General features: G+C 46.6%; 1 protein-coding gene across 1 annotated transcript in view; it reads right to left on the bottom strand.

Moving 5' to 3' along the window:
• Window positions 1-4,364: 4,364 nt before the first annotated feature.
• LOC117042572 (alpha-2-macroglobulin-like) overlaps window positions 4,365-24,423 on the bottom strand; it is a 100,450-nt gene continuing 80,391 nt past the window's right edge. The window contains exons 34-39 of the mRNA XM_033142111.1: window positions 22,573-22,700; window positions 22,336-22,426; window positions 21,254-21,322; window positions 5,432-5,534; window positions 5,165-5,206; window positions 4,365-4,423 (exon numbers count right to left, since the gene is read on the bottom strand). Of these exons, the coding sequence (XP_032998002.1) occupies window positions 4,365-4,423; window positions 5,165-5,206; window positions 5,432-5,534; window positions 21,254-21,322; window positions 22,336-22,426; window positions 22,573-22,700 (492 nt within the window). The remainder of the gene's footprint in view (window positions 4,424-5,164; window positions 5,207-5,431; window positions 5,535-21,253; window positions 21,323-22,335; window positions 22,427-22,572; window positions 22,701-24,423) is intronic.

A 24,423-nucleotide genomic window follows, 5' to 3' on the forward strand; every position in this document is an offset into this window, starting at 1 on the left:
TTATCCAGCCTTGATAAAAGCTTTGAAAATTTATGTCTCTCATTTGAGGCTATGCCTACCGCTGACCTGACCCTGCACTATGTTTCGGGGAGACTTTCAGATGAAGAGCAAAGACGCCAGAAAGAAGCAGCCGTTTCTGTTTCTAAGAGTGGCTGTGCTCACAAAGAATGCAGTTTGCAGAGAAGCAGGGAGGATTCCTCCACTGTACAAGCTTATGCTGGAAGGAGATGTTATCGCTGCAACTCTCCCTCCCACGTAGCTCGAAACTGCACCTGGCAAGAAACTTCAAAGACCAGCCAATTAAGTTCCCATGGCAACCAACCCAGAAGGGGGAGAGGAGGAAACCAGAGACGTGCCAGAGGCCGTGGCAAAGGCTTTGAAGGAGGCAAAGTTTTTCAGAACTTGTCTGCTGCCATGGCAACAGTCCGAGGAGGACAGAAAAGCAGTTTATCTTGGATCATCGACTCGGGAGCTTCAGACAATTTATGCCCCCCTGATGGCCAGTTGCAGAACTGCAAAGAAGTTGCTGAAAAGAAGCAAGTCAACTTGGCAGATGGAAGCACCAGGACACTTTCTTCTACTGGTTCTTATTTTATGCAGTGCTTGCATGCACAGCTAAATGTTTATGTGTTACCTGGCATGAAAAGTGGTTTGTTATCAGTACCTGCATTGCTAAGAGATGGCTTTAAGGTCTGTTTTGAAGGTGACACATGCTCTATCTCCAAAGAGGGGGTAGTGCTAGTTAGTGTGAAAAGCCGAAGCAAGGATGGGCTGTTTGTCCTAGATGGGAGGGGGCAAACAGACAGGAGTAATCCAGGTACAGCGCAAGCACAGTGTGTCAATGTTCCTGTGCATGATAGGTGTCAACATCTCTGGCATCGAAGAATGGGGCATGTATGCTGGAAATATGTGAGCAAAGTACCAGAATGTGCTCACGGGTGCAAGTTCAAGTCATGCTCTAAATTTCTCGACTGCAGAGCATGTAAACGTGCTAAAGTCAAGAAGTGTAGCTACCCAAGGTCAGAACGGGTAAGCACACGGTGTTTTGAGCTGATTCATATGGATCTGACCGGTCCTATGGCTACTGCCAGTCTTGGCGGATCCCATTATGCTCTAGTCCTTGTTGACGACCATTCTAGAATGTCGTGGTTGTTCCCTTTGAAAGACAAGAGGGAGGCGGCCTCAGTGATAAAGGACTGGGTCATTGAAATTGAGCTTCAATTTTCCCTAAAGGTGAAAAGCTTTCAGAGTGACCGAGGCGGGGAGTTCCTAGGGTCAGATCTGAGAAATTTCTTTCGGAAAAAGGGCATTAAGCACAGATTAACCTGTCCTGACAGTCCACAGGAGAATGGTGTTGCAGAACGCCGCAACCGCACGTTAGGGGAAGCTGCGGACGCCATGCTTTTTGACGCTAATTTGCCGCAACGCTTCTGGGCGGAAGCCTGGCGGACTGCCAATTTTTGTTTGAATAGGGCCTACAATTCTGTTGTGAGGGACACACCCTATTTCGTACTGTATGGCAAGAAGCCAAAAGTGCATTTCTTCCGAACCTTTGGTTGTGAAGCCTATGTTCTTTTCCCCAAATCTAAGAGAAGGAAGGGAAGCCCCAAATCAAGGAAGATGATTTTCTGTGGCTATGAGCCAAATTGTAAGGGCTGGAGGTTTGTGAATGCAGAAGGTGACCAATCACGTATCCACATTAGCAGAAGTGCTGAGTTCTGCGAACAAGATGGGTGGAGGCGTGTTCATGGGAATCCTGATATTCTCCTAGACAGTCTAGATGTGTCTGATGATGAGGAAGGAGAAGTACAGGAACCTGAAAGAGTACCTAGTCCGGTAACTCCAAGAGCAGTGAGACACGAAGTAAAGAGTGAGCCTACGTCACCCACATCTAGTCCCGAGGTGACACGGAGACGCAGTAAGTCACTGAGTGAGCTCTCTGACACGAAGTCTGACTCTGATGTAGGGAAGTCAGAGGGGGTACCTGACGTTGTGCTAAGACGGTCAGCACGCACAACAAAAGGTAAACCACCCGAACGGTTCACAGCAACCAGTGTATGGGCTTGCATGGCTCAATGTGAGCCAGAAAGCTTTGAGGAGGTTCAGAGGTTACCTCCAGAGGAAGCTAGCAAATGGCAGGAAGCGATGGAGAAGGAATTGAACTCCATGAGATCGCTAGGAGTCTATAGCACCACACCACTGCCAGAGGGCAAGCGAGCTGTTGGCAGCCGGTGGGTATATAGACTCAAACCCACAATATCTGGTGAACCACAATATAAGGCAAGGCTAGTCGCAAGGGGTTTCACACAGCAGAAGGGGTTCCATTTTACAGAAGTTTATGCTCCCACTTCTCGCAGTGAATCTCTTCGCATGCTTCTAGCATCAGCTGCTCAAAGAGGTTTCACTGTGCAGCATTTTGATATAGATGTGGCCTATCTAAATGCAAATTTGGAAGAAGAGTTGTATATGTTGCCACCACCAGGTTTCGAAGAGGAAGGTACAAATCTAGTGTGGAAACTCCACAAGTCAATTTATGGTCTGCGACAATCGGCCAGAAATTGGAATTTGTATCTTAATGATGTCTTGGAAAAAATGGGTTTCCAGAAAAGCTTAGCGGATAGCTGCCTGTATCTGAAGGGCTCTCGGGAGCAACAGGAGCTACTGTTAGTTTTTGTAGATGACATCATATTTCTGGCAAGGAGCCAGAAACAGGTGCAAAAATTTGCTAAAGAGTTGGGCAAATACTTTAAACACAAGAACCTAGGACCTGTGAAAAATTACCTAGGAGTACAGGTTGAAAGTATTGAAGATGGTAGTTTCATGCTCAGCCAGGAAGGCAAAATTGAGCAGATACTAGAAAAATTTAGGATGTCTGACTGCAAGGGTACTAGAACACCCATGGAAGCAAGTTTCATAAAAGATTCCCAAGTCGGGGATAAAGCCGTTTTTGAAAGCCCCGAAGTCTTTCAGTCTGCTTTGGGAAGTTTGTTATACTTGTCCCAGTGGACTCGACCAGACATAGCTTTTGCAGTCAATTTGCTGAGCAGAGAAGCTTCAGAACCTAGTGTCCATGCCTGGAACGGTATAAAAAGAGTGTTAAGATACCTGCACAACACTAAAGATTTCCGCCTCAAGCTGTCAGCACAGGGTGAGCCAAAACTTACGTGCTACACAGACAGCGATTGGGCCAATCTAGAAGATCGGAAATCTGTATCTGGTTCAGTAGTAAAATTTGGAAATTCTCTGATTGGTTGGAGGTCGAAAAAACAGAGTCTGATCGCACTCTCCTCCACCGAAGCTGAGTTTAGTGCTCTATCCGATTTGTGCAGAGAGGTAGAGTTCTACAAATGTTAAGTACAAGAAATCTACGGTGTTTGTGATTTACCCATTGTCATCTGGGAAGATAATCAACCTTGTCTAAAATTGGCGGAGTCAGCGCAATTTAAGGCCAGAACAAAGCATCTGGATATCAGGTTTAAAAATGTGTGCCAAAGTGTTCAATTAGGATTGGTGAAACTCAGCTATTGTCCGAGTACTGAAAATTTAGCTGATGGTTTCACAAAACCGTTAACCTTTCAAAGACATGAGGAGTTCTGTAAAGGGTTATCTCTTGTATAAGTTGATGTACTGTTGTTTTCCACAGTGAACCAGCGCGAGAGGGGGTGTGGAGAGTATCAGAGCCTGAAGAGTTAAGTGCTCTGCTGTGACGCACTGGTCACTGTGTGGGCAGTTCACATACGGGCTTTTGTCTTTGTCTGTGTGCTGCTGTACTTTTTTGGTTTTGTTTTCACCGACCGGAGCAGTCATGGAACTGAGCACTCCGGGAGAAGATTTATTGTTTTTGTAAATAAAGTTAGCTCGTTAAGAAGACAACGCTTCAGTGAGTTATTACTGGGCTGCCTTGGCAGTTACACACAAGCTTCGCTGTGGCTTTGAACTCTGCTAATAGCCAGGGGTTGCCAGGCATTAAAAGCAAAGCAACGCAGTGATAGCGTGCCGGACCCTGGTATACGCTATAGATTGTGGAACACTCCATTTCACAATCCAGCAGAGAGAATATAAAACACCAAAAATAAATAGTTGTATTCGCACCACATCCCACCTCAGAAATGCCCGCAGAGATATGATTGAAACATGACTGGAATAAAATAGTTCTCTTTTATTTTATCCCGTAGAGGGAAATTGAAGCCATACAGAAGGATCTCAAAATGAAAACAAAAAACAACAACAGAGGTGGGTGCTGGTTTTGAAGTGTGTAGCGACCCCCTCTTCTTCCTCTTGTTATTCCAGGTTTTGCCAGAGCAGGCTGCGGTTCAGACCTTGTGTTGCTGCCCAGCTTCTCTGCCTGCCCCCTGAACTGGTGGTTAAAGATGCCAGCAGAGTAAACCTGGGGAGCGATGGCCAGCAATCTTCAAGCATCTCCCTGTTTAGTTGCAGTTGCAGTGGAGGGAAGAGCATAAGAATCTCCTTTAGGTCAAGCATTCACCCATAAGTGTCCCAATATGCTCTGGGGGAACAGAGGCAGGAGATCCAGATGGCAACCCCCCTCCAACCGCCCCGCCCCCATATCCCCAACTGCTGCCGTTTCATGCCCTTCCCCAAACCTGGCAGCCCAGGTGGCCCCCCTCAACCTGCCCAACAGGAGGCCTGGCCTCCATTCAAGTCACTTTAATCCAGGATGCTAAATCAGTGGTTCCCAAAATGGGCAGTACCATGCCCTGGGGGGGGGGCAGTGCGATTACTTGGGGTTGGTGCTAAGAGGCAAGTGGGCAGCGGGGGGGGGAGCGGTGCTGGAAGTGTAAATGACTATCAGGCTTTGAAAATCTGGCAGCACTGCATCAAACTCATCCGTTTTGTTGAATCAATGAAAGAGTTTAATTGGGTTTTGAATAAACATGCAATAAATTGTCAGTGTTTTGAATTTTGCTGTGCTATTGCCTTCATTAGTGGGTCGTGAAAACTGCTGTTTTGAATAATGCTTGTTATAGGGTAGGGTAGGATGATTTTTTGGGAACCAAGGGGGCAGAGGCCCTAAAAGGTTTGGGAACCACTCCCCTATAGCATGTCCTGTCCCCTGAAGAAAGCTGAATTATGGCCTGGGATGACCTTTGGTAGTTTCAAGCCCGTTCAGATTTGCACAAGGCAATCTCTGTTCATACTCTACCTGTATTGCAGGGGGCGATGTACTTTGCATCTGCACCTTCATCTGGAAAGAGAGGGAAGCAACAGAGAATGATGGTCAGGCCAGCCTCTGCCTCCCAGAGCTTTCTCCATCACCACTTTTAGACTAGCAGGTGGCTTTTAAGGGGTTGGTTGCAGAATGCTCATAAATGCACCTATTGCCTGGTGGTTCTAAATTTTGCTTTGAGAGTTAACTAAGAAGTGGGATATGTGAACCTTAATGGTCTGCAATGTGGGGGGCCTTTCTCACCTGTTTCATAGTAGTCATAGACTCTTATCACAGCCGGCTTTAAGTTCTGGACAGGCACGTCCTGCTCCACAGTGAAGGTGTAGCTCTGGGTCATGTTGGTCACCTGTGGACAAGCAGGTAGGATCATCACTTGAGATACAGAATCACAAGACTGCTGAGATTCTGTGTCCAGGGCAGCTGTCTACTCACTCCATCTGGTGCGCAGGCTGAGACCCTCCCTGCCCACAGACTGTCTTGGCAGAGTGGTACATGCTCTGGTTATCTCCCACTTGGACTACTGCAATGCGTGCTACGTGGGACTACCTTTGAAGGTGATCCAGAAACTACAACTAATCCAAAATGTGGCAGCTAGACTGGTGACTGGGAGTGGCCGCAGAGACCATATAATAACAGTCCTGGTAGAGCTTCATAAAATCATAGAGTTGGAAGAGACCACAAGGGCCATCTAGTCCAACCCCCTGCCAAGCAGGAAACACCATCCAAGCATTCCTGACAGATGGCTTTCAAGGCTCTGCTTAAAGACCTCCAAAGAAGGAGACTCCACCACACTCCTTGGCAGCAAATTCCACTGTCGAACAGCTCTTACTGTCAGGAAGTTCTTCCTAACATTCTCCTTTCCCTTCCTCCCCCACAATAAACACTCTGTGAGGTGAGTGGGGCTGAGAGACTTCAGAGAAGTGTGACTAGCCCAAGGTCACCCAGGAGCTGCATGTGGAGGAGCGGGAGACACGAACCCGGTTCCCCAGATTACGAGTCTACCGCTCTTAACCACTACACCACACTGGCTTCTGGCAGTTCTCTCACTGTGAAAAGCGAGGTTACAGGGAACAAGGCAGCCCTGTTTAATGTTTGATATTCTATTGTGTTTTTAATATTCTGTTGGGAGCCGCCCAGAGTGGCTGGGGAATTAATAATAATAATAATAATAATAATAATAATAATAATAATAATAATAATAATTAGTTCCAGATATGAGTCAACCAGCAGTTACTGTAAGACAGACCTTCACACACCCAGCAAAGCAATGGTGGAGGGCATGAACAAAAGTTTGTCTTTTCTCCAGGAGGGCTTCTCCAGAATGTTCATTTCCCCGCGTCTGAGCTGCCCCCTTCTGCAATGGGTGTGCAAGGAGCACCGGTGACCTGCCTATAGGATTGTTTAGGGCTTCTGGTTTGTCAGTGTCTCTCTCACACACAGTTACAATCTTCCCCACCCGATTGCCCTGCACATCTCAAGTGGCTACAATGAGCAGCATTCAGAGTGGTACCCTGAATGCCAAACCTTCTCTCCCAAAGGACTCCAACCTTCTATGCAGGAAGGAAATCTCCTCCACAGGCTCCCTCTATCCCTCCGTCCTTCCTTGAGGGGAAGAAGAGGAAGGGTTTGAACAGTATCATCCTCTGTTCCCCTCCTCTCACAAAGCCAAGTGATCGTGGAATCACAGAGTCAATATTGCAGTACTCCCATTTTGCAATATGGAGGTGCAAGGTCTGGTTTGCAATGAGAGAGAGAGAGAGAGAGAGAGAGAGAGAGAGAGAGAGAAGCTGAACTGCTGCCCTGGTAGCTTATCCATGTTTCCAAAAGAATGAGTGTGAGGGGCAAACCCCACCTTCCTCTCACTCTGCCCACCGGTGCACCCAAAGGAGAGATTCTCCTGCCTCCTGTCTCTGCCCACTTTTGTCAGGGACTGGACAGAAGAGGAGGGCTGGGGATCGCCGCCTCTTTCTCCTCTGCATCCATCCATCCATCAGAGGAGGAGTAGGGGGTGGGGGATTGCCCCCCCTTTCTCCAGCAGTTTCAGGAGAAGAGAGAAACAGGATTGAATTACAGCAGAACGCAGAGCTGCCAAGTTGTTAGGAGAAGGAGATGTTAGGGTTTGAAACCTGAAACGCTGGCAGATTAGCAAGGTCACATGATTTAGGTCGTTAAGTTGTTAAGCTGCTCAGTAAATACAGAGCTTTTGTTTTGTTTTGCCTCTTGGGCATGGCGCAGTGAAAGCTCCGGAGGTGTTTCTGTTATCAGCCTACAATAAACCTGTCTTTAGGAAGCTGAGCTCCCGTGTGTCATTACTTCGTTGCTGCACAAAGAACCCCGCTGCTGGACTTGTTTTAATGCTCTGCAAAGAGAAGTGTTGCTGGTCTGCGCAGCAGAAGCGTTTACTGGACCAGTACACCTCTAAGGTTATGGACACCAGAACTTTTTTGTGGCTGTGTTGTGTCAGAGAGGTCCCCCCCCCCCGACACGGCAGGAAAGGTTTGAGAAGTATAGGGATGTTCGCCCGATCGTATCTTCCTTGGAAAGCCTTTCGCATTCCTCCTCACATTCCAGCGAGGGGGAAGCAGGGGGAGGGAAAGCAGAGAGCGGCACAGTCTCACAGCCGCAGTACAGCACTGAGAATTGGGGCACAGGTCAGGGTCTCACGCTGGGTGACAGAACTCAGAGAGGGAGAAGGAGGGGCTGGAAATTTCCCAGGATGCTTTGCTGGAAAGGGAATAGGAGGAGTTCATTGCGTGGATCTGACTTGTAATGGAAGGACGTTTCTAGCTTTTGCTCTGCTGTAAATAGCTTGCACAATAAATAGCTTGGTTTAGGAGCTGTTTGGGTCCGGACTGTTTTCTCATGAGCAACTATCAAGTCCTCTCCTGACATGTTGTGTGCAGAGACAGTGAAAGCAGCCTTCCTGTGAAAGAAGACTGGCTGGGTCGTAAATCCAGGAACCGAGAGGCTGTGAAAGTTGAAGAAGCTGCTTAAGTGAAGATTAACAGCTTAATTAGCTGCAAAAGGCTAGCTTAACCTCCAGTTGTGTGTATTTTTTTTTGCGACTAAAAACAGCAGACGGTGAAAGGTTGCTAGTGAAGAAACAGTTGTGTTGTTCAGTCGTTAGTCGTGTCCGACTCTTTGTGACCCCATGGACCAGAGCACGCCAGGCACGCCTATCCTTCACTGCCTCTCGCAGTTTGGCCAAACTCATGTTAGTAGCTTCGAGAACACTGTCCAACCATCTCATCCTCTGTCGTCCCCTTCTCCTTGTGCCCTCCATCTTTCCCAACATCAGGGTCTTTTCCAGGGAGTCTTCTCTTCTCATGAGGTGGCCAAAGTACTGGAGCCTCAACTTCAGGATCTGTCCTTCTAGTGAGCACTCAGGGCTGATTTCTTTGAGAATGGATAGTGAAGTGTTTTTTGATTGTTGGAAACGCTTCAAACCAATTTCTGCACACTAACGGAGCCCGGCACGCTTCCTCTGCGCGACTCTGCTGAAGCGTTTTTCCTTGCTGCCGTCTCCTGTGCTATTCAGCAGTTATCTTCTTATCTTCTCTCACGCAGCGGGGTGTGTGCATGCCAGCATATTACAGACAACAGAGTCCAGCTTCTTTCTAATCTAGAAGTTTTATTTTACAAGGCATAAATCATTACATTCCGGGAGAGTCGCAAGCCATGTCGGTGGCTTCTCCCTTCTCTCCGTTCTCCGGAAAACAGAAACAGAAAGTATCACATTACAAAGTACAACAGTACACAGAGCATCCGGTGACGCTCTTCCTCCTGTGGGTGGGACAACCTGGTTGAGCTTGTTAACTCTAAAAGCTCCAAACCTCTACACCCCCTCTTGTCCCGCACACAGGGGCGTTGTAAGCTTGCAGCTTACCTCACACAAACCCTCACAGAACTCCCCATGACGTTGGAAGTTCATGGGCTTCGTGAACCCAACCCTCTGGTTCACCTGACCAGGACAGTACTTCAGCTTCTCCAAGCCGGTCTGAACGCACACGTCTCGAAATAGAACGTCTAGGTGTTTGGGTCTGGCCTTGACTTGTCCAGACTCTGCCACCAACAAACAGAGTTGGTTGTCCTCCCAAACCATCACGGGCAGGCAACTCTGAACGCAGATCTCTTGGACCAAACACCTATAGAACTCCAGTTCCCTGCAAAGCACTGACAATGCACTGTACCTGGCTTCTGCACGAGAACGAGCAATGAGGCTCTGGCACCGGGACTTCAGCCCGCCTAGAGCTCCTCCACACTGTACAACCATTTCAGACACAGATTTCCTGTCCTCGGAATTTGCCCAACCGCCGTCGCACCAGCGCATGAGCTGGGGCTCACCGGTAGCTGACAACTCCGGGCAAAACTCCTTAGTCTCCTGCAAACTCTGGAGCACTCTCACCATGCCATTCCAGGCATGCATGCTGGGATTTGCAGCCACCTTGCTGAACAGATCCACAGCAACTGCTATGTCAGGTTTGCTCAACCGTGAAGGAAACAACAGCCTCCCAGGAGCTGACCTAAACACCTCGGGGCTCTCGAACTCAGAGCGTTCCCCGGTCTGACTGTCCTCACCTAGACACGTCTCCATGGGTGTTCTGACACTAGCACATTCAGACACTCTGAACTTCTTCAACGACTGCACTACCTTGCCAGTCTGATTGAGCAAGACACTACCGTCTTCGGCTCTGTCTACCTGCACACCTAGGTAAACACCAACAGGGTTTAGGTTCCTGAGCTGGAAAGACTGACCAAGCTCCTCTGCGAACCGTTGCACCTGTCCCCTGGTCTCCACCAGGTAAAGCATGTCCGCACCGGACTGCAGAACTAGCTCCTGCTCTGGACTTACTCCTGCCAGAAACAGGCAGCTATCAGCACAACTCTGGCTGACACCTAGCTTTCTCAAAGCTTCTTGCACGCCTGAGGACCAATCTCTGGCTGACTCCTTCAAGCCAGTGATTGCCTCGTGCAAACTTCACACCTGATTTGGCCCGTTGTCCTCGAACCCTGGCGGAGGTACCTCGTACCTCTCCTCATCCAGGTCGGAATCCAAACAGGCATCCAAACCAAAGTGACTGCTTTGAGTCGCGACCGCTAACAGCATGCGCGTGGTTCCGCTTCTGAGAGAGGGCGCGTCCAGTACCTCGGAACAATGGACCCCCTCCTCCTGAGTGAAACCTCTGACTACTGACCTAGCCTCGCACTGCAACTCGCCAGTTGCTGCCGTCTTGAGTCTGTACACCCAACGACCTTCTGACAGCGTCGTGGTTGTGCACACACCCAAAGACCTCACTGAGCTTACCTGCTCTACCATGGCATCCTGCCATTTCTGGGCCTCACCTTGAGATACCCATTGAACCTCCACGAGGCTCTCCAGTTCACACTGAACCAAACAAGCACTCACGCTAGTGGCCGTGAACCTTTCGGGCAGAATCCCTTCAGTGGATCGTGCAGACTGCTGTGATACCACTTCAGATTCTCCCTCTGCTCCAGTTGCACTGGATTCCACCTGCACGTCCTTGACGTCAGGCATCTCACCTACAGACTTGCTGCGCCTGTGCATCCTAACTGAACCACCTAAGGATGACGTTGGCGCGCCTTTGGGCTCCTGCTTCACTGCCAAAGAACCCCCCTCTTGCACCAGGACGAGACCTGCGCCAGGCTCTCCTGGAGAAGAGTTGCCACACAAAGAGTCGCCAAGCGTGGCCTGCCTCCTAGTCTGTGACATAGGAGTTGCGGGTGCACTCCCAGGCTGCTGCCTTGGAGTTGCCCCTAGCTGCGCTGCACCCTGGTGATGGCCGGGAACTCGGCCCGAGCCACCAGCAGGTGCTAAAGCCACAGCAATACCCCCTCTTGGGGCTGATCCACCTGGACCACCACCGCCACCAGCAGGTGGCGTATCTGCCTGTCCATCACTGACAGGACCATCCAGAACATCAGGGCTTCTAGGGATGTGTTCCAATCCATTCTGCACAAAGAATTCAGCACTCCTGCTGACTAGAACCTGGGTCTGGTCACTATCTGGGTTAACTAACCTCCAGCTACGCAAGCTGGGTTCGTACCCACAGAAAGACACATTCAGAACCTTGGTACCACCCAGTTCCACCCGGAACCCTTGTGGAAGCTCTGCATCCAAGAGCATGTCTTCAGTGGCAGCATGCAGCATCCTTTGCTGCCTCTCTGCAAGACCACATACCTGTGAAGAAAACAGGTTAGTCACACTGTGCTTACTCCCCCTCTCACTGAGGACCTGGGAACAGCCTACTCCAGTAGAAACCTGCTGTTCCACTGCAACCAGTGGTGCTGCCTCAGTTGCCTCCTTGAGCAACGCAGACCACATGTGGTGAGAGAAAGCATCAGCCAAACACTCAGAACAACACGCTCCCCCCAGGTTAGCTTCTGGCTTCCCTTCAGAAACAGCCACATGAACCAGGGAAAAGGGACGCGTGGTTTCCCTTTCAGACGTGGGGTAGCAGGATGTCGACTCCTCGACCTTGCAAACCCTGCAATCAAGAAAGCTGTTACATGCCCTTAACTTGCACCCTTCAGAGAACTCAGGCTGCTTCAGCACACTGTCCCAGTGGCGACTTGCCAGCCTTTGGTACCACTGACACAAACATAAGTGGTGCAAGGGCACATTGGCGCATTGAGCAAACACTGCATCAGTGCCACCTTCCGCTGTTCTTGCTTGAGGCCCCTCGACAGCAAACAGCCCGTCCTGGCTGCATTCCATGCGTAGAAGCATCTTCTGGCCCCTGCAAGCAGAACAGGTGATAAGCACAAAGCAAACAGCAAAAACATTGGACAGAAGGTTTGATATAAACAAACAATACACAGTTATGTCAACAGCCACAGAAAACGCCAGTTCTGTCCCTTGGATCTGTCCCTTGACTGTTAGCAAAAAGTCAAGCCTTTTCTTGCCTCCAACAGTCAGTTCTCCAAACTGCTCTATAGGAGACTCGCAGTTCCTCACAAGTCCACCAGGAGGAACGATGACGATGACGACGGCAACCATCACACGGGTTGGCCTTCGTTGCTACGGCAACTGCACGACAACAGTAGGGCTCCGTCCTTCAGTGGCATCAGGCTTCTCACACTCAGCTGGGCACGTGACCTGATGGCTGTGAGAAACGGCCTTGCCCTTATCTTCAGCCATGCACGTCAACAAAAGACCAGGTGCAGGCTACGTGCCAAAACACAGATCCACAGTCAATGCCTTTTACACTGGCTTCAGACTTGGAAACAGCCCCTCCCTTTCTGGGAGCAAAGCCCACGGCGATCTGGCCCCCCTCCTGCTTTCCATGGCACTGTTGCTTCTCAACAGCCATAAGCCGAGCTGGGGGCGAGCTTTCCAAAGCCACTTCAGCCAGTCCCTCAGCCCCGTGAAACTGGGCTAGAGTCTTCTTCCAGGCTTCACAAGCACTGGCCAGACCTTCCTCCTCACAGGCGTTGGCCAAAACATCAACACTCTCAGGGAACAGCCCTCTGCATTGAAGCTGTGAGGCTGGAGGTGCTTGCAAACAAAAACTTCCCTCCTCCTTGCTGGGAATGCTACAGCTCCCTCCATCTTGCCCAGGGGTAGCGTACTTACGAATCTGTAGCTTCTCACCCGGCTCCACAGATGGGGGTTTCACCAGAGAGGGTACACTGCTTGGGCACACCTCAATCTGGGCTTCCCTGCTGCCTTCCAACCTCTGGCAGCAGGTTTTAGGCTCCTGAGCCATTCAGCAGATTGCTGAATGCTCCTGCTGGCAAAGCAAACTTCCCTGGATGCTCCATCACAGTCCAAGCCAGGGAGGCACTTCTCAGCTTGGCACACACGTTCTGGATCCTTGGAACTGCTCCAGAATCAGTCCAGAATCGGGGAAAACCTGGATCCATAACCTGAAGTGTTTTTTGATTGTTGGAAACGCTTCAAACCAATTTCTGCACACTAACGGAGCCCGGCACGCTTCCTCTGCGCGACTCTGCTGAAGCGTTTTTCCTTGCTGCCGTCTCCTGTGCTATTCAGCAGTTATCTTCTTATCTTCTCTCACGCAGCGGGGTGTGTGCATGCCAGCATATTACAGACAACAGAGTCCAGCTTCTTTCTAATCTAGAAGTTTTATTTTACAAGGCATAAATCATTACATTCCGGGAGAGTCGCAAGCCATGTCGGTGGCTTCTCCCTTCTCTCCGTTCTCCGGAAAACAGAAACAGAAAGTATCACATTACAAAGTACAACAGTACACAGAGCATCCGGTGACGCTCTTCCTCCTGTGGGTGGGACAACCTGGTTGAGCTTGTTAACTCTAAAAGCTCCAAACCTCTACAGATAGGTTTGATCTTCTTGCAGTCCATGGGACTCTCAAGAGTCTCCTCCAGCACCATAATTCAAAAGCATCAATTCTTTGGCGATCAGCCTTCTTGATGGTCCAGCTCTCACTTCCGTACATTACTACTGGGAAAACCATAGCTTTAACTATACGGACCTTTGTCAGCAAGGTGATGTCTTTGCTTTTTAAGATGCTGTCTAGGTTTGTCATTGCTTTTCTCCCAAGAAGCAGGCGTCTTCTAATTTCATGACTGCTGTCACCATCTGCAGTGATCATGGAACCCAAGAAAGTGAAATCTCTCACTGCCTCCATTTCTTCCCCTTCTATTTGCCAGGAGGTGATGGGACCAGTGGCCATGATCTTAGTTTTTTTGATGTTGAGCTTCAGACCATATTTTGCGCTCTCCTCTTTCACCCTCATTAAAAGGTTCTTTAATTCATCCTCACTTTCTGCCATCAAGGTAGTATCATCAGCATATCTGAGGTTGTTGATATTTTTTCCGGCAATCTTAATTCCGGTTTGGGATTCATCCAGTCCAGCCTTTCGCATGATGAATTCTGCATATAAGTTAAATAAGCAGGGAGACAATATACAGCCTTGTCGTACTCCTTTCCCAATTTTGAACCAATCAGTTGTTCCATATCCAGTTCTAACTGTAGCTTCTTGTCCCACATAGAGATTTCTCAGGAGACAAATGAGGTGATCCGGCACTCCCATTTCTTTAAGAACTTGCCATAGTTTGCTGTGGTCGACACAGTCAAATGCTTTTGCGTAGTCAATGAAGCAGAAGTAGATGTTTTTCTGGAACTCTCTAGCTTTCTCCATAATCCAGCGCATGTTTGCAATTTGGTCTCTCATAGTGGAGAGTTTGGACCAAACATGATCCACCTGGAGTAGGAACTGGCAAGCCACTCCAGTATCCCTGCCAAGAAAACTCGATGGACAAAGTGAAGAAACAGAGGGAAGTTTAAAGGCTTCAGAGAAGACTCCTAGCATCTGAAAAGTGAGTAATTTAAATCTCAAAGGGGAAGAGAAGCAAGGGCACACGGAGGGAGTAGCAGCAGACCTCAAGAATGGCAACAGAAAATTTTCAGGTTCCTTTTCCAAAGTTGAACTCCACTAATTACGTGCAGTGGTCTAAGAGGGCACAAGTTTGGTTAGAAGCTAAAGAAGTGTGGACAGACTACGTCCAGAGGCGAAAGCCATTTGTGGCTGTTGCAGCAGATGCCACACCAGAGCAACAGGCTGCTGCACATGTTCAGAATAGAGAACATGATAAAATGGATACCAAAGCTAGATGTATGTTGATGGTATCGATAGAGGACTCTCAATTACCCCATGTTGAAGACCTACGGTCTGCATTTGAAATTTGGGATGCCCTTAGGCGTATTCACCATAGAACCACGCCCGGATAGAAGGTGAATATTATACATGCTTTGTATGGGTTAAAATTGAAGCCGGGGGACAGTGTGGTTGAGCACACGTCACAAATGACTGAATACTTTAACCGGTTGTCATCTTTAGGCGTGAATTTTCCTGAAAATATTAAAGTTTATACTCTGCTTAGCAGCCTGCATGCAGGGTTTGAAAACTTAGTACTAACTTTACAAGTTTTGCCAGAGGACCAGCTGAATGTGAATTATGTGACTGGTAGATTGTGTGAGCAAGAGTATCAATATCATCGAAAGCATACTGATAATCCAAGTGTTGGGTGTTCAGATAATTCCCAACGTGGGGGAACTGGCAAGCAGAGCTGTAAGGAAGCTTCACAAGTGTCTGCTATGACCAGCAAGTCATGTTTTCAATGTGGCAGCAGGTTTCATCTAATAGCAAAGTGTCCAGAAAAGCAACAGGAATTTCAACAGCCAAAAGCCAATTTCAGGAGCTACCGGGGAAGACGACGTGAGAACTACAAGAACCAATGACCCAGAGGGGGAGGAGGTACTGATAAGGGACTATCTGCAATGGCAGTGCAACAAAGCCCTAAAAGAAATCTACAAACCTTGAAATGGATTATTGATAGTGGAGCAAGTCACAGTTTAATTCCGGCGACATCTTGTGGCAGCCTGATGAACTGCAAGACCTTACCAGTTGCAAAAACTGTGACTATAGCAGACAATAGTAAATGAGAAATGAACCTTAAAGGCACAATTTATGTTAATTGTTTGCAAACTAACCTTCCTGTTTTTGTTCTTCCAGGAATGAAGAATGGACTTTTGAGTGTGTCATGCCTGGTAAAAAGTGGTTTTAAGGTTGAGTTTGAAAATGATGTGTGCACCATTTCAGAACAGGGGAGGGAGCTGGTTAAAATTCCCTGTGAAGATGGGCTTTTTGTTTTGGATGAAGAGCAGTTAGCAGCAGGCAGGTGTTCAACAGATGAAGCACAAGCTAAGTGTGTAAATAAGGCTCCTCATACAGGTTGTGCACATCTACTACACAGAAGGTTAGCTCATATATGCTTTAAGTATGTAAGAAAGATGCCAGATTTAGCTGAGGGGTGTAACATTAAACCCTGTTCGAATTTTTTGGATTGTTGCGCTTGTAAGCAGGCTAAGGTTAAGACATGTAACTACCCTAGATCTGATAGAGTAAGCAAGAAACCCTTTGAACTTGTACACACAGATGTGTGTGGAACAATGCCAATCAAATCGCTTGGAGGTGCGAGATTTATGCAAATTCTGGTGGATGATTTTTCGAGGGCTAGTTGGGTTTCCTTTCTGAAAGAAAAATCACAAGCAGCTTCAATTCTAGTGGATTGGATTGAAGAAGTCGAGTGTAAATTTGACACTAGGGTACGTAAAATACAATCAGATCGTGGTGGGGAGTTTGTAAACCACAAGCTAGAGACATGGTTAAAAAGGAAAGGTATAGTTCATAGGCTTACCAATCCTTATTCACCCCAAGAGAACGCAGTTGCAGAAAGAAAATTCCAAACATTACAAGAAGCCATTGCTGCTTTATTGTTTGATTCTGGACTTCCACAGCGTTTTTGGGCTGAGGCTGCACTGTATGCAAATTATACTTTTAACAGAGTGTACAACGTCACAGTAGGCAACACTCCTTACTTCATGTTATTTGGGAAAAAAACAAAAATTGATCATCTAAGAGTTTTTGGATGTTGTGCTTATGTACTGGTGCCTAGGGCACAACGTAAGAAACGTGATCCCAGATCTAAAGAAATGTTTTTCTGTGGTTATCAAACAAACACAAAAGGTTGGAGATTTGTGAACGTGGAAGGCAATCAAACGAAAGTCACAATCAGCAGAAGTGCTGAATTTTGTGAACAGGATGGTTGGAATAGAATACATGGAAATCCTGACATATTATTTGATGTGGTGAACAGTAACGATCAAACACAGGCTCCAGGGCAGTTATTAGTTCCAGAACAGGCTGAGGAATTTGAGTCTGAGGACGAGGGTGAAAAACCGTCTAGTTCACACAAGTCTGTAAAGTCAGAATCATCTAGCTCAGAAAGTTCACCTGTACAGCAAGGGAGACGTGTAAAATCAGAATCAGAAAGTTCCTCAACTACTAGTGACAAACAAGTGACGACAGGTGATTCTGAGTCAGAGGGGGCAACTGAAGGAACATCACAGGAGCTGTTAAGACGCTCCAAGCGTACCACCAAAGGAAAACCTCCTGAGAGGTATCAAGCTATTAGTGTTTGTGCAGGGTTGGCGAATTCCGAACCCGAAAGTTTTGAGGAGGTTGAGCAATTACCCCAGGAGGAGGCCAGTAGGTGGCATGAGGCCATGAAAAAAGAATTAAATTCTTTTTTTTTTTTACAAAGAATTTATTAGTTTTCCACATAATACAAACAAAACAAAACAACAATACAACAACAAATACAACAAAACAAACACCAATATTTCTTATTCATCTTAAAAAAAAATTTCTTGTTTCAAATCTTACTAAATGACTTCCCCCGTCCTCTCTCCTTTGTTTCCAATTCCAATCCACTTTGATAACTTCTCATCTTTAAATTTAGAATCATCAAAATTATCTAAACAAACTTCTTAATATTCAATTATTACATATAATGTTCACAATAACAAACAAACTTCTTAATATTTATTTTTAACTTCATGATATAACCTATTACTTCTTAGCTCCAATCTTACATCTAACTTCTCATATATAAATTTAAAATCATCAAAATTATCTAAACAAACTTCTTAATGTTCAATTATTACATATAATGTTCATAATAACAAACAAACTTCTTAATTTTTATTTTTAACTTCATGATATAACCTATTACTTCTTAGCTCCAATCTTACATCTTATTTTCTTAAACTGCTGCTAATAAACATGTCCAATATCTCTTCACTAGTTCAAAATCTTAAACTCTTAACACACTGACTTCAGGGTACCATGGTGAGCCGTCCTGTTTATATTTTAAATAATCTCACCCTATCCCTCTTCTAACCATTTTCCTTCGCAATCTCGGGGTCGCTTCCCCGACATTTCTCCATCTTTTTACCACAACATTACCCAGAATGTCCTCTTTTCCTTTGAAACCAACAGACCAGACACAGTCCATAAATATCCTTGCAGGGGGCTCCAGGAAACTCATATCTTCATCTTCCAGCATCTCCATTTCACAGTTGCATTCATCTTGAAATTGTAGTTTCACAAGTCTTTTGCCCATCATTTCCGGGCTCCCACCCCAGAAATTGGATATAAATTGTATTCCAACCCTAGGTCTCTCACACCAATAGGGTCTTTCAGCTTCTTGGAGTTGCGCAGTCACTGTACTTTGTTTCTCAAAAATTTCCTCAAGTTCCCCAGCAAGATTTTTTTCCAATTTAGCAAAGGTCTTTCCTGTAATATATAACTTTTCCTCAAGATCCTGGTTCAGCAAAATTAATTTCTGGCTTAACAGTTCTAATTTCAAAAGAATAATCCTTTGTTCATGAGTCAATTCAGAGTCTAACGCCAGTTTAAAAACGAAACCAAGCATGGTAGAAGTAGGCATAGGGTATCAAGTTTCAGTACTTTTCCATCTTCAACTATAATTTTCAGCCGCCATTTTCCCCCGGGTCAGGGTAAAAAGAATGCAGTCCATCATTTTCCAAAAAGAGATATTTCCGAACTCTTAATTCCCCCAACGGGGATTCAACCAGTCTCACTTGTTAAAAGTTCCATAGAAACTTTGTATCCACTACTGCAGCAGCAGCTCACAACAATGTTATCTTCTCCGATCAGCAAAGGGAGGAGGAACGGGCTCCTTTTTTACGATCCTCCTGGAGTGCCAAATGCCATAAATTTTAAAGCCAATTAACTTCGTACTCACGGCCTCCAGTTTCCTTCTTTTAAATGCAAAACAGGTAGAACGACGCGCTCATGCAGGCGGCAGCCGCCGCATCGCCGCCCGGTTGGGGCAATGCCTCCACAGCCCGACGCTGTGGACTCTTCACTCCTTTTCCCCTTTTACAAGGGGATCGGGAGAAGAGTTCAGCGCCATAGTGGGCTTGCTGGAGAGCCCAAGCCGTGAGACGCTCTTCCCACGGCTTATCGGAGCCCCGCTGTGCGGTAGCAGGGCTCCAACCCCCGGGCTGGCCTGGGTCGCCTCGCTACCGAAGCAACCCACGACCGCCCAGCATGGCGTCCTCGCTGGAAGCCCGAAAAAAGAATTAAATTCTATGAAGGAACTTGGTGTGTTTTCCATTGCCAAACTGCCAGAAGGTACCAAGGCAGTAAGTTGCCGATGGGTGTATAGAATAAAGACAACAGCAATGGGGAAACCAGAGTACAAAGCAAGGCTTGTAGCTCGAGGTTTTACCCAAAGAAAGGGGTTACATTACACCAAAGTTTATGCACCCACTTCAAGGAGTGAAACCCTGAGAGCACTATTAGTGGTTGCCGCTCAGAAAGGATTAAAAGTGAGTCAATTTGATGTCTCAACTGCTTATCTTCATTCAGACCTGGCTGAAGAGCTTTACATGGAGCTACCGCCAGGTTTGAAAGACAATAAATTAAATCAGGTATGGAGACTACATAAATCCATTTATGGACTCAGGCAATCTGCTCATAATTGGAATGAGTGTCTGAATGACGTTTTGGTAGGCATTGATTTTAGCAGAAGCAAGGCTGACAATTGCTTATATTTCAGAGGTTCAGGAGACGCTCGAGAATCTTTGCTTGTTTACGTAGATGACCTGATTTATACTTCAAAAACGCAAGAACAAGTAAAAAAAATTGGCCAAAGAGTTAAATAAACACTTCAAAATTAAGAATCTTGGTGATGTAAATGTCTATCTTGGTGTTCAGATAGATAGGACCAAAAATGGCAGTTTCCTACTGAATCAAAAAGGCAAGATATTGCAAATGTTGAAAAAGTTTGGCATGACAGAATGTGCAGGTGTTAAAACTTTAATGGAAATGGGTTTCATAAAAGACAATGAGTTCAAGGAGAGTGCTGAATGCAAGCGTCCTGAAATTTTTCAGTCAGCACTGGGAAGCTTACTTCACATTTCGCAATGGAGTAGACCAGACATTGCGTATGCTGTTAATGTGCTGAGTAAGGAAGCATCAAAACCTAGCGTAAATGCATGGAAAGGAATTCAAAGAGTCTTAAGATACTTACAATACAGCAAAGATATCTGTCATGAATTATCTTCTGAAGGACAAGCACAGGTTACTTGCTGGGCAGATAGTGATTGGGCAAACTTAAAAGATAGAAAATCAGTATCTGGCTGTGTAATAAAATTTGGTAACTCTCTGATTGGATGGAGATCTAAAAAACAAAACGTGATTGCTTTGTCATCGACAGAAGCTGAGTTCTGTGCTTTATCCGAATTATGTAGAGACTTAGAATTTTACAAATGCTTGGCACAAGAGATGTATGAAAAAGTAATTACACCAATCACTGTATGTGGCGATAATCAACCGTGTCTTAAGTTAGCACAAAATGGACAGTTTAAAGGTCGTACAAAACATTTGGATATACGTTTTCAAAATGTGTGTCAAACAGTGAGAGCAGGAATTGTTAAATTAAATTACTGTCCTAGTCATGAAAATCAAGCTGATGGTTTTACAAAACCACTTGGGTTTCAGCGTCATGAAAATTTTTGTGAAGAAATGGGTCTGAAGCAATCCTGTTGTTGTTTGCCAGCGAGAGGGGGTGTTAGGGTTTGAAACCTGAAACGCTGGCAGATTAGCAGGGTCACATGATTTAGGTCGTAAGTTGTTAAGCTGCTCAGTAAATACAGAGCGTTTGTTTTGTTTTGCCTCTTGGGCGTGGCGCAGTGAAAGCTCCGGAGGTGTTTCTGTTATCAGCCTACAATAAACCTGTCTTTAGGAAGCTGAGCTCCCGTGTGTCATTACTTCGTTGCTGCACAAAGAACCCCGCTGCTGGACTTGTTTTAATGCTCTGCAAAGAGAAGTGTTGCTGGTCTGCGCAGCAGAAGCGTTTACTGGACCAGTACACCTCTAAGGAGAAGGAGGGGGAGGGGGAGGGGGAGAACTGGCAACAGAGACATCCTTGGAGAGCATAGAATCACCACCATCCCCATGGACTCTCCGCTCAATTAGAATTCAAGAGCAAAGGAGCCAAGTACCGGTACTGTTGCTGGGGAAAGAAGGGGAGGAGATCAAAGTGAGCAACGTCAGTGTGGAGTTAAGGACTGGATTCCTTGTCTTGCAACACAATGACTGAATAAAACCATAAATACGAACTTTCTTGTTTCTTCCTTGATGCTACCAGGGGAAGAGAGAATTGCCCAAGGCGGACATCTTTGCTCACCTTCTCCAAATAAAGCAGGACATGACTGGTGCTCACTTCTGTGCGCCGGACCAGATTGTGGCTTTCCAGCTGGTGGGGGCAAAATACAGATTGTTGTTGTTGTTTCTTTATTTCATAAAATTCATACACTTATTAACTGTAAAAAAAAAGCAACCTGAAAGCGGCTCATGAAAAAGATAAAATTCTAAAACTCTGAATAAGAAACACCCAAAACAATAATTTGAAACTTTCGAAAAGTTAATATAGCAATAGACTGAAAACAGATTAAAACTCGCATTAGCTTCCTAAGCACCTGGGCTTGCTTGTCTAAACAAGAATGTTTTTTAACAGTTGCCTGGTGTCAAGAGGCAGGGAGTTCCACAGTGCAGGCGCTGGCACACCAGAAGATTGAGTTCTTACAAATGCGGGACGCGTATTATGTGGCAAATGTAACAGTGCCAGTTCCGCCAATAGAATGGGTCGAGTGGGCATATATGGGGAAAGGCGACCTCTGAAGCCTCGGGGAGTGCAGCATAGTCTACTTTAAGGTGAGGGCAAGGAGGGCCTTCTCTGTAGTCCTGGCAGAGGAGATTGAGCTGAGTGGTGTCCTTGGCTTTTTATTCAATCAATCAATCAATCAATCATTACATTCATTTATTAGATTTATTAGTAACTTGTCACCCGAAGGTCTCCAGGTGACTTACCTAGTGGCTAGTGGACATTGCAAGCTAATACAACATTCTTAGCCCATTAGGATATGATTATGCCCGTTAGGTCAGCTGACTTTAAAACCAAGACGGGATTGGACAATCCCATGGCCAATTACTGTATCAACATCCATCAGCTGCGAAAGCTCACTGGCTCCTCTGTGAACAAAGGTTGCAGGCCTCAGAGTAGCAAAATTTGGAGACACACTAACAAACACAAGGAGGAGTCCTGCTTGTGAGACACCCAGAGGGATCCTCGTGGCTGTTTTCGGAGAGAGGATGCCTGGGGTAGGTAGGCAATATGCAAAAGCAGCTCTTTTCTTCTCAAGTCTCCTACAGCCAAGGAAGTAGGCTGTTGTTTCTGGCGAGGCTTTCACACACAAACAAAGCTCTTACCTGCTTTACGGATGATTTCACCGGGACGAATCCAGAGAGCATCTTAACATCAACGATGGCCATATTGGAGGCAGGTCGGCTGCCGGTGTAACTGAGAAGCCAAAGAGAGAGGGGAAAGAATCGCACCACTCTTCGCCCCCGAGAGCCCACCCTGCAACCACCTATCCATCTTCTAATACATCCTGATTGTGGGGTGGTCCAGATTCCTAAATAGCCCTGGCCAATGAAGGGGACTACCTGACATTGATGGCAACATCAAATGTTCTGTTGGCTTTGGGTCCAGTGCAGGTCTCTGGAACTGTGTTCACCTCCAGCATGAATAGTGCCTCTTCCTGGTGTGGCTGCACGTTGTATTTCAAAGTGGTCTGCAAAGGAAACAGGGCTCTAATAATAATTAATAATTTTATTATTTATACCCCACCCATCAGGCTGGGCTTTCCCATCCACTCTGGGGGGCTTCCAGCACACATAAAAACATAGTAAAACATCAAACATTTTTTAAAAAATCCCGGTACAGGGCTGCCTTCAGATGTCTTCTGAAAGTTGTGTAGTTCTTTATCTCCTTGACATCTGATGGGAGGGTCTTTATCTCTCTCTCTCTCCATCAGGCATGTCCTAGGTTTCCAGCAGTGACTTGGACACCAATTCAGAGGGTAAGAGGCCTCTGGAACCAGGAGGGCAGTAGCACAGCCAACCAAGGAGCTAATCTGGATCTTGACATCAGCGAGCCCATCAACCAATGCAGCACTCTAGCCAATACCCCCAGAGGGGCCAGAGTCTTGACACCTGGGGGCTTTATGAGAGTTAGCAGAGAGAGGATACAGGGCCCAGCTTCCGGTTGGAGGTCTGCCCCTTTAAGGGTGGAGGGTCTTAGAGACAATATAATGGTTCAGTTAGAATCATTGGCACATTTCTAGGATTCCTTGCTAAGTTGCCATACAGCCCTTGCTTACTGGTCATAGAATCATAGTAGAGTTGGAAGGGATCCCAAGGGTCATTTGTCCAACCCCATGAAATGCAGGAATCCTTGCTAAGGAATCCCTAACAGATGGCCACCCCACCTCCGTTTAAAACCTCCAATGAAAGAGAGCCCACTACCCTCCCAAAAAAACTCTTGCTGTCAGAAAGTTCTTCCCAATGATTAGTTGGAATCTCTTTTATTGTATTTTGAACCCATTGGTTTGGGCCCTACCCACTGGAGCAGCAGAAAACAAGCTTGCTCCATCCTCCATGTGACAGCCCTTCAGATGTTTGAAGTTGACTATCATGTCACCTCTCAGTCTTCTCTTCTCCACACCAAACATACCCAACTCCCCCAATTGTTCCTCATAAGGCTTGGTTTCCAGACGCTTGAGCATCTTGGTTGCCCTCCTCTGCACACATTCCAGCTTTTCAATATCTTTCTTAAACTTTGGTGCCCACAATTGGACACAATACTCCAGGCTGTGGTACTAATACTTCCCTTGACCTGGACACAATACTTCCATTGATGCAGCCTAGAACTGCATCAGCTTCTTTGCTAACACAGGGTTGACCCCTAGATCATTTCCAAACGTACTTCTGCCAAGATAGGTGTCCCCCTATTCTTTTGTTCTTGCTACCTGCTCAGGGCCACTGCCCCAACTTGGTTTCTCCATACTCCACCGGAAGAAGCTTATCATTTCTAGGGCAGGGCAATGTCTTCCAAAGCAAACCTGCCACCACCTTGTGCAACCCCAACAGTCTTGTGGGCCACCCGATCTTTGCGCCAGGCAGTACTGGCCCAGGCAGTTGTTCTGCTGGGATCCAGAACATCACATAGAATCATAGAATCACCATCAAAGCATTCCTGACAGGTGGCTGTCAAGCCTCTGCTTAAAGACCTCCAAAGAAGGAGACTCCACCACACTCCTTGGCAGCAAATTCCACTGTCCAACAGCTCTTACTGTCAGGAAGTTCTTCCTAATGTTTAGGTGGAATCTTGTTTCTTGTAGTTTGAATCCATTACCCCGTGTCCGCTTCTCTGGAGCAGCAGAAAACAACCTTTCTCCCTCCTCTATATGACATCCTTTTCTATATTTGAACATGGCTATCATATCACCCCTTAAC

This window comes from Lacerta agilis, chromosome 2 (assembly GCF_009819535.1).
Source record: "Lacerta agilis isolate rLacAgi1 chromosome 2, rLacAgi1.pri, whole genome shotgun sequence".
Taxonomy (NCBI): domain Eukaryota; kingdom Metazoa; phylum Chordata; class Lepidosauria; order Squamata; family Lacertidae; genus Lacerta; species Lacerta agilis.